A 10,520-nucleotide genomic window follows, 5' to 3' on the forward strand; every position below is an offset into this window, starting at 1 on the left:
GATTATCACCCCATAACTTTTTGTGATCTGGATCATGCCCCCCAATTTAATCTACATTAAAGAAAAGGAAAAAAAGTAGTCTCCAAAAGTTCTCTACCTGTTCTCACTTTCAAGTCATCATCGTCTCTCTCTCTCTATTGCGTTTGCTCTCTTCTCTTTTTTTGTTTTTGTTTATGTGACTTTCAGATCCGCCGAGTCTTCTTTTTGTGGAATCATTTCAAGGGAGGCTCAGTATTTTCAATCAAAATACAAACCTCTCTAATTGATCCGATTTCACAAACCCTAGCTTCGGCGATCTTAAAAAATCTGCATCAAATCAAATCCATGGCGTCTTCACCTGGTAATATCAATCCTCCTCCTCCTCCTCCTCCTTTTGATCTTGGTACTCTCTTCAAACCTTCATCCAATCCTTATCCGGCCCCGCCGGCTTCTTATCCTCCGCCCACAGGTCCTTTTCTTCACAACAACCAGTACGATCAGCAGCAGCACTACGCTCCGCCTCCTATCTCCGCCGCTCAACCATCGCCGGTCACTCAAGATGTATCTTCCTCCGCGACTAACTTGCATCCACAGAGAACGCTATCTTATCCCACGCCACCTCTCAATCTCCAGTCTCCCCGTTCCAATCACAATCCCGGTACCCACATCCTCGCTCTCCTTAACAACAACGGAGGCGCCGTGCCTAACCAAGAGCCTTCGCATCAGCAGCTTCCGGTAGTGAATCACAACGAGATCGCTCGGTCTTTTCCCGGTGGTTCCGGTCCTATTCGTGTCCCGAGCTGTAAGCTTCCAAAAGGAAGGCGATTGATTGGTGAACACGCGGTGTACGATGTGGATGTGAGATTACAAGGGGAGATTCAGCCGCAGCTCGAGGTGACTCCGATTACAAAATACGGGTCAGATCCTCAGCTCGTAGTGGGCCGGCAAATCGCCGTGAATAAGGACTATATATGCTACGGCTTGAAAGGAGGAAACATTAGGGTTCTCAATATAAACACTGCATTAAGGTCTCTGTTCCGGGGCCATTCTCAGGTTCATTTACTTATACTTTATTCAATTTGTGAATTACTTATTGAATTACCCGTCTGGGCCTTCTTCGCCATCATCATTGTTACCATCTGATTCTAACTACGTTTTTATGTCCAGAGAGTGACGGACATGGCTTTCTTTGCCGAGGATGTTCATATGTTGGCCAGGTAAATGTTCTGGGACTGTTGTCTAATTAGGCTATACTATTTGTACATATATGGAACAAGGGGGCTCAGTCAGTTCTTCTTTGGTTATTAGAATTTGTTTGGCTAGCTTCTTCTACTTTGTGGTTTATTATACCTCTACTTTTCTGTTTCTTCTAAACAGTGTTAGTCTAGATGGAAAAGTTTTCGTGTGGAAAATCTCTGAAGGATCTGAGGGAGATGATCAACCCCAGATAACTGGGAAGATAGTTTGTGCTCTTCAGATACTAGGAGAGCAAGACACCAAACATCCACGTGTTTGTTGGCACTGCCACAAACAGGTATTTGATCACTTGTCATTGGAAGATGCATATTTTGCTTCTTTGAACTTGACGTTTTCAATCTATTGTGTCTATACTTCTGATTGCGTAAAATCTATTTTTTCCAGGAAAATTTGGTAGTTTCTATTGGTAAACATGTGCTTCGTATTGATACTACCAAAGTTGGCAGAGGTGAAGTATTCTCTGCTGAGGCCCCTCTCCAGTGTCCCCTTGATAAACTGATTGATGGTGTTCAGACTGTGGGCAAGCATGATGGGGAAGTTACAGATTTGTCAATGTGCCAATGGATGACCACGCGCCTGGTTTCTTCTTCTGTTGATGGCACGGTTTGTGTTTCTTTGTATCATTTTGCTACACTCAGTTCTTCCAATTTTAATCATCACTTTTCTTTAAATCCTTCTGAAAATGAACCATTCCAAAGAACTCGTGTTTAAACTGATTACGTTGCAAACTTGGTGTAATCATTACATTTTCGTAATTAGAACTAGTCAGCCTTCTTAGTTTGGTCCTGCTAGTGCATTTGATATTCAAAAACTATTCTGGCACGTTTTGAATTTTTGAAGATTTGCTAAGTTTCATCTCAGACTTGCACTGTATATCATCTCTTTTCAACCAGGACACATTTTGCAACAAATAGTATTTTTGTGTGCGTGAGTCTCACTCCTTCTTCCTTGTAACTAACCTACAGATCAAGATATGGCAAGATCGTAAAGCACAACCGCTTGTAGTTTTGAGGCCTCATGATGGACATCCAGTCAGTTCAGCCACGTTCGTGACGTCTCCTGAGAGACCTGATCACATCATACTTATCACAGGGGTAATTTTCTTGGTTTAATATTACTTACTTTTCTCAGCTCTATCTAATGTTATTTGGCCTTGCTGTGTTGGGTTTACATTTTATAGTTGTAACTTTCCTTTCTGCTAAATTACTGACTCTGACATTGTTGGCAATTTTCTTCGTAGGGTCCTCTAAATCGAGAAATGAAAATCTGGGTCTCTGCCGGGGAAGAAGGGTGGCTTCTACCAGCTGATGCTGAGTCATGGAGGTGTACCCAGACACTTGACTTGAAAAGTTCAACTGAGCCACGAGCTGAAGAGGCATTTTTTAACCAAGTCATAGCATTATCTGAAGCAGGATTGCTTTTACTTGCAAACGCAAAAAGGAACGCCTTATATGCTGTGCATTTAGACTATGGTTCTTCTCCAGTTGATTCGCGGATGGATTACCTGTCAGAATTTACAGTCACTATGCCCATATTGAGTTTTATTGGAACAAATGATCCTCCGGAAGAGCCTATTGTTAAGGTTTATTGTGTTCAGACTCTAGCAATCCAGCAGTATACATTGGACTTAAGCTTATGCTTGCCACCACCCATAGAGAATATGGGTTTGGAGAAGTCAGATTCTAGCGTATCACGAGAGGCAAATCTTGTTGAAGGCATGTCAGAACCATCTGGACTTAAGCCTACAGACTTACCTTCAGTTGATTCAGTGCCAAAACCTTCTATTATAGTGAATAGATCGGAAAGTGCTAATAAGTTGAATTTTCCATCATCAGAAGCCACAGCACAAGCAATTGCTCCACCCAACGGTGAACCTAAAACTTCTGGCCTGCCATCTGAGACCAGTGGTGCAGGTTCTGCGTATGCTATGTCACCCCAACTTCCTGTAAGTCCCAGACTATCAAGAAAACTTTCTGGCTACAACACTCCTGTAGATGCTGTTGAGCCAGTTATACCTCATCATGAGCTTGGTGGCAGAGCACCTTCTGCTGACTATTCTGTTGATAGGCAAATGGATGCTGTTGGAGAAAGAAATATGGATGTGTCATCCGTAGAAGAAAACTCAAGAAGCAAGGACTCAAATGTTAAGCCTGATGATGATGTGTCTGGGATGCGAAGACCATCAGCTTTTTTTAAACACCCCACTCATCTTGTAACTCCTTCAGAGATATTGATGGGCGTTTCGTCCGCTGAAGCCTCCACCACTACTGAAGACAAGAGAGATAGAGATACAAATATTCAGGACGTAAATAATGATGCAAGAGGCGCAGAAGTTGAGGTGAAAGAAGTAAGTGAAGCAAGGTCGACACAGAATGGTGAAAGCAATAATCATGAAGAAACTGCGAATCGCACTTCAGAAAATAGAGAAAAAGTCTTCTGCTCACAGGCTTCAAATCTCAGCACCCAGATGGCAAGAGACTGTTATCCCAGTACAGAGGGAACTTTCATTCCAGGGGAATCTAAGGCTTATGGACAACCTTTACAGGCTGGAGATGAAAGTGGTGTGTCTCCAAAGCTTCCTGACTCGGGTTCATCCAGTGGGCTTCCACAGTCCTCAGCTACAAATAGCAAAGGGAAGAAGCAGAAAGCCAAAAATTCACAAGGTCCCGGTCTGTCATCTACATCCTCAAATCTTGCTGAATCCTTCAATGAGCAACGTGAGAGCTTAAGTCATCCCATGACAGATTCACTTCCTCAGTTCCTAGCTATGCAAGAAACAATGAATCAGGTGACATATTGATCTTGAAACTAATTAGTACTGTTGCACCATTTCACTGATACACTAGAAAATTTGGTGTTACCTTGATTTGGTGTTACCTTGATTTGGCCCATAAGAGTTCCTTTGGTACATTCGTTTTAAAACGAAAATCAGGTTTGATTCGTAACTGGCATGTATCGATGATAAGTTATTGCGCTTCATCTTAAGACGTACCTTGGTAATTTTTTATTTTTGGTTAATTTGTTGACTTAAAATCATTTCTTCCCTTCCAGATAATGGCTTCACAGAAGGAGATGCAGAGACAACTATCAAATGCTGTCACTGGCCCTATTGTAAAAGAAAGTAAGAGACTAGAAGTGGCTTTAGGGAGAATGATTGAGAAATCCAGCAAGTCAAATGCTGATGCTCTATGGGCCCGCTTCCAAGAGGAGACAGCTAAGAATGAAAAGGCATTGCGCGATCATGCACAGCAAATTGTGAGTGCAACGACGAACTTCATGAGCAAGGAGTTAAATACCATGTTTGAGAAAACGATAAAGAAGGAATTGGCTGCAATTGGTCCAGCCCTAGCACGTTCAGTGACACCAGTTATTGAAAAAACTGTATCTTCTGCAATCACAGAGTCCTTCCAGGTTAGATTTTTTCTAAAAATGTGGAGCTAATTCGTGAAAAGGTTCATTATTGTAAAAAAAACTTCTTTCTCTTGTATACAGAGAGGACTTGGTGACAAAGCAGTTAATCAGCTTGACAAATCTGTTAATTTAAAGCTTGAAGCAACCATAGCTAGGCAAATTCAAGCCGAATTTCAGACCTCTGGCAGGCAAGCCCTCCAGGTAATATCGAGTTTCACCTATCCTTAATCCAATCGACTCTGCTATAGTTTTACGATACTTCATTGAACTGTCTAGAAGTCTGAACTGCATCATAGATTGACGGAAAGGGAGTTCATCGTTTATGTTTTGCCATTTGTAAACTTCAGGAAGCTCTTAGGTCGGGTCTAGAGTCCTCAGTCATACCTTCTTTTGAGAGGTCATGCAAGACCATGTTTGAGCAAGTAGACTCAGCTTTCCAGAAAGGGATTGCCGAGCATACAAATGCAGCCCAGCAACGGCTTGACTCTGGACACTCACAGCTTGCTCATACTTTAAGGGTATGAGAGAAAGTCATTCTTCTTCCAGCATTGTTATGGTTGTTAAATCTAGTTTTCTTTCTTATTTCTAAAGCCACTACTTGTTCTACAGGAAACAATTACTTCTGCATCATCAGTTGCTCAAGCCTTAAGCCGTGAATTAGCTGAGAGCCAAAGGAATCTCTTAGCTCTCGCAGCTGCTGGAGCAAATTCTGGTGGGTCAAATCCCTTGATTACTCAACTAAGTGGCGGACATTTGGGTGGACTTCTTGAAAAGGTTTGCACATCTCTGGAACTAATTACTAACCATATATCTTGTGTTGGTTTAGTTGCTCTTGGTGGCTTGTAGTGGATTGTAGCTGCTCAGTAATCATAGTTGAGTCGGTTAGTTAGAGAAGAGAACTAACATCTTAAAAGGAAGTTTAGGCAGAAGAATTGAGCATGTCTAGGATCCTGGTTTGGGCTTTGGAGAGTCTAGGGTGCTCATCCTAGGGTTCATCTTTGGTTCTTGGCTTCAGTTTATTCTCTCTTAATCTTGTGTAATTGAATCAGAGATTGAATAAAGAGAGAACCATTTCTGTTTCTTATCCGAATCCTAAGTTGATTTAATTTCTGAGTTATGACTATCGCAACATATGTCCTTTCAGGTTGAAGCACCTATGGACCCAACAGCAGAACTTTCAAGGTTGATATCTGAACGCAAGTACGAAGAATCTTTCACTTCGGCACTACAGAGAAGCGATGTCTCTATAGTATCATGGCTTTGTTCACAGGTGAAAAAATTGTTTGGATTTCGCTCATCATAAGATCACATAACCGTCAGTTTAACATAAGATCCTATTTTGCCAATACAGGTGGATCTTCGTGGACTACTGGCGATGAATCCGCTTCCGCTGAGCCAAGGCGTGCTTCTTTCACTGCTGCAGCAGCTGGCCTGCGACATCAGCAAAGACACATCTCGTAAGCTTGCTTGGATGACTGATGTGGTGGCAGCCATAAACCCATCAGATCAGATGATTGCGGTACACGCTCGCCCAATCTTCGAACAGGTATATCAGATTCTGCACCATCACCGAAACGCACCGGGCAGCGATGTCTCAGCCATCAGGCTGATAATGCACGTCATCAACTCCATGCTTATGGGCTGCAAGTGATATCTCTCTATCTCTCGATTTCTCTCTTTCTTGTTCGGTGCTTATATAAAACATAGGAAAACAACAACAATCACTACTCTTCTTTGTATCTCTTCTCTACGTTTGTTAGATTTTGATTTTTTTTTTTTCTTTCAGTTTTGGTTTGAATTTTTGTATTTCTTTTTCCATCTTTCTTTTGAAAATGTAAAATCTGCATGTTTCATATTATTACGAATACTGTTGATTCTTCTTCACAAGAAGATCGTATGTAAAAGCCAAATGAATGTTTGGATTGTTAAAGCTGTAACTTTTAAAATTGTATTTTTTTTTTTACAGGTTGTTTGTCCACTAATTATTTCTTGTTGTCGTCTTTAGTCACCCACGGTTTCTTAAAAAACACAGGCACATACAGTATACGTTTAATGATATTTTTTTTTTGTAAGACAGAAACAAATTTGATTAAAATATCTAACAGACAGTGTTTTATCATTATTATGATTAGTATATAATTAGTTGTAGGAAACTACTGTATTCATTCTCTTTTTTAATTAGTAAGTTATGGTGAACAAAAAGTTTGTCTATATAACAATAAAATTAAAGAGAAAAATCATTACTTGCTTAACTAAAACAAAGAGTACCAGAATCTCAGAAGAGTAAGAAAACTGTATGGGTCTTTCCAATAAATGTCACGAGAAAATTATATCCGGAATTATATTTCAACATCAAAATAAAATGATGTCTTACTTTGGTCTAAATAAATGCTTTGTGTTATCCTTGAAAAAAGTAGAGTAAAAGATATGTCACACTCTCTATTCATAATTATCTCTTTTTATACATTGTTAACTTCTTAAGTTAAAAAAAACACACAGAAATGGCGGATTAAAAAAACAACTTAATTTTTTCCCCTTCTTAATTTTCCAACAAGGAAAAAAAAAATGTAATAAAAAGGGGGAAAAATAAAGAAGTCAAAAAGTGCCTTTTCGCTGCTGCAAAACCCGAAATCAAAACTAAGAAAACTACCAACACTGATCCGTCTCCCATCTCCGGGTCGTTGCGTAAACCCGACCCGACCGACCCATCGCTCCAGCGTGTACCCGTCTACGTGGTGCTCTAAGCAGCGTCGAATCGTAGATCGCTCTCGTCGTCGGATCCGCTAGTGTCGCGTAAGCTTTGTGGATCTCCATGAAATCTCGACCGTCCGATTCCGACGCGTCCGGATGGTAAACTTTAGCCAAACTCCGATACGCGGTCTTGATCTCCGTCAACGAAGCCGTTTCATTCACTTTCAGTAATTCGTAAAGGCTCGAAACTCGCCGACGAACGGATTCCGTCATAGCTGGCTCGGCGTTAAGCGTCTGAGCTGATGAAACCCTAAAAGACGACCGAGCTCCGTTGGGAAACCGTGCGGTTCCGTTAAATGATGATCTGGTCGTCTTGGGTTGTTGTTGTTGAGGAAGAAGGGAATTTGCCGGTGAGAAACAACCGGCGGAGTAAACTAGGGTCCCGGCCATTTTCTTAAGCAAATTAGAGAAAAAACCGTAGGGGCAAATTCGGAAGAGAGTAATAAAATTTAGAAGAGAGAAAGGTTCGTAGGAGAGAAGTTGAATCACAAAGTAGAGAGAGAGGGGACATTGAGAAAGGGCTTTATATAAAAGACACCTCCTCTAAATTCCAAAAAAAAAAAAAAAAAGGTTTTCGTTGTTATTTATTTAGAAACCGTGTATTATTATTTATTGGATTGGTTTTACAAACCGTGTCTGTTCTTTTTTAGCCATTATTAAATTAATTATGTAATGGAAATAATATCTATAATTTTTTTTTTGTCAACAACATAAATATCTATAAATCTTCTACTACTTATTCTGTTTTTTTCGGTCAGCAATTTTAAAAATTAATTAAATTAAAATATCTAATAGTGAGCTTAGAAAAGTCGTGATTAATTTGATCCGAAAGATTATACTCTCTCCGTTTTAAAATATAGGATGTTTTAAACAAAACACGTAGATTAAGAAGTCTTTACTTTTAACAAGTTTAATCAATCAGAAACAATACTGCATAATATAAAATATTAAACTAATCTAAAAGTTGTATTGAAATTTGAAAATATCTTATATTATGAAACAACAAATTTATCCAAAACATCTAATATTTTGAAACGGATAGAATATATTTTAGCATTTTACCGACATTTTGAATATCATAAACTGTGTAATATAAATAATGCAAGTTACAATTGAAAAGATTTTTTAATAAAGTAATCTTAGAAAATGGGGTTAAAAAGGAAATAAGGTTAAAATATAAAGGAGCGAAAATTAAGGAAAAAATAGAAAGGTAAAACCCGTGGGGAGTGGCAGTCACCAGTTTTATGAAAGAAAATTCTAATGGAAGGGATTGATGATGACGTGTCATCCAGTTCATAATAAGATTCGCCTTCTAGAACCCCTTTCTTCCGGCTCGGCTTTACTTTTTTTTATTTTTTTTAATCGGCTCGCTTATAAAGATTCAACTGATGATATGTCATCCACCTGTAATTTATAAAAACTCTATTTATTTTTGTTTTGTAATTAGTTGTTCGATTTTACATGTTTTATATGATTTTAAAAGAGATAATTATAAAATTAGAGGATACGTTTTTTGAACAGTCAACTCTTATAACCATTAATTTAAATCTGTCGAGAGATTAGAGTGTTTATAATATTGGTACGTACCGTTTTAGATCTTTAATAAAGGATTTATATTTAGTAGCACTTGGTACAGAATATATTCGATTTTTAGGACATAAACAATAACAAAAGTTCTTCTAGAAGGAACCCTGCCCAGCAGAGCAGATCAACGGCTGAGATTTAAGAGATCCAACAAATATAACAGAGTACCGTCACATGATAATCAGACAAAAGAAAAGTAAACTTGTCGACTAATAAATATCAAAGCCTTTCTAGAAGCATTTTTTTGTTTGTCTTTATCTGCTGACCAAATAAATGCTTTTGAATGTACTGAGCAGATCAAATGGTTCAAACAGATTAAACATAATAAAAATAGATCAAATATTTGGTTGTTCAAATGCAGATAAAGGATGATCTGCTATTTTTCTATCTTCTCATTCAAAACCATAGTNGGTTTTTTTTTTTTTTTTTTGTCAACGTATATAGTCGTTTTATTGTATAGAAACAAGAGAGAGAGAAAAGTGTCTGCGAAGGACGTGGTGGTGAGGTGAGGACACGAAGACGGATAGGATTAGGTCTTCTAGAAGACAACGAAACCTCTTTACTGTTCCATTTTGTGCGCAGTAGTAACAAACACACTCCCTTTCAACAAAAAGGAACGGTGGATTAGTCCAACCTTTTTTATGATATTACTACCATTCACAAATTTCTTCGAACCCAAAAAATAAACGGTGGATAGATTAGTGCAACCTTTTGTGAGTACAACATATAATGAATTATAAGTCCATCCTATCAAAAACACATATGTAGAATGGTCTATCCGTATCCATAGAGTGGTTAATCCTATTTTGTTTGTTAAAAAATAGTATCGTTTAGATTATCTAAGCATAAGAGAATTAAAAAGTTACTGCATAGAATAAAAATTTTACGGTGAAGAAATAATTTAATAAAAGAAAAATACATTGTCATAGCTTGTAAATTGTGGTTGATTGATATTAGTATTGATATCGGTGGATACAATTCATGTAAAATGGGATTAATATTTTATTAGTATGTTGGATTGGATGAATGGACATTATATTAACCTATAACATTAAAAATGCATGGAAATGAACTTTGTTAGTTTAAAAGGAAAAAAGATGGCTAGCTACCTCAAATATTGGAAAATGCATGGTCATACATGCCAAGTATAATATTGTATCATCAACTACACGAAGTATATGTATTGCATGGCCACATGCATGAACTATATGATGTTATGTGGTCAACACTATAGACATACAATCCGGTACACCGGTCGAATGATTCCGGTAAAGACCGACATTGACTCCGGCATTGACTAACATTGACCAAAAAAAATTGTATTTTAATATTTTCTATTAAAAAACAAAATCATAAATTATTATATTAAATTATATATGGGTTTTCATGATTAGAAAACACATTCTATTCAATATCTAATTATTTCTATATCTCTAATGTATTCATTCTTATAATTAGTTACTTTTATTTTTGAAGCTAAACTAATAGTTAAATAAAATTATTAATAATTATTTTCAAGAAATATATATATATATATA

At 37.9% G+C, this 10,520-nt stretch overlaps 2 protein-coding genes across 3 annotated transcripts; one reads left to right on the forward strand and one right to left on the reverse strand.

Annotated features, from left to right (window-relative positions):
* On the forward strand, window positions 80-6,598 carry LOC104745573 (enhancer of mRNA-decapping protein 4). 2 transcript variants are annotated; one of them, XM_010466857.2, is made up of 13 exons: window positions 80-340; window positions 449-1,032; window positions 1,147-1,196; window positions 1,357-1,513; window positions 1,621-1,839; window positions 2,202-2,330; window positions 2,477-4,024; window positions 4,288-4,647; window positions 4,729-4,848; window positions 4,995-5,165; window positions 5,257-5,421; window positions 5,792-5,917; window positions 5,999-6,598. In XM_010466857.2, the coding sequence occupies exons 1-13, from the start codon at window positions 325-327 to the stop codon at window positions 6,296-6,298; spliced, it is 3,945 nt and encodes a 1,314-aa protein (XP_010465159.1). In that variant the 5' UTR covers window positions 80-324; the 3' UTR covers window positions 6,299-6,598. The 2 variants fall into 2 exon arrangements, with proteins under 2 accessions (XP_010465159.1, XP_010465157.1); XM_010466855.2 differs by having other exon boundaries at window positions 80-1,032.
* LOC104745574 (chaperone protein dnaJ 11, chloroplastic-like) lies at window positions 7,060-7,908 on the reverse strand. Its single transcript, XM_010466858.2, has one exon. It carries the CDS (start codon window positions 7,786-7,788, stop codon window positions 7,294-7,296), a length of 495 nt encoding a protein of 164 aa, XP_010465160.1. The 5' UTR covers window positions 7,789-7,908; the 3' UTR covers window positions 7,060-7,293.

The sequence above is a fragment of the Camelina sativa genome, chromosome 15, assembly GCF_000633955.1.
Source record: "Camelina sativa cultivar DH55 chromosome 15, Cs, whole genome shotgun sequence".
NCBI lineage: Eukaryota > Viridiplantae > Streptophyta > Magnoliopsida > Brassicales > Brassicaceae > Camelina > Camelina sativa.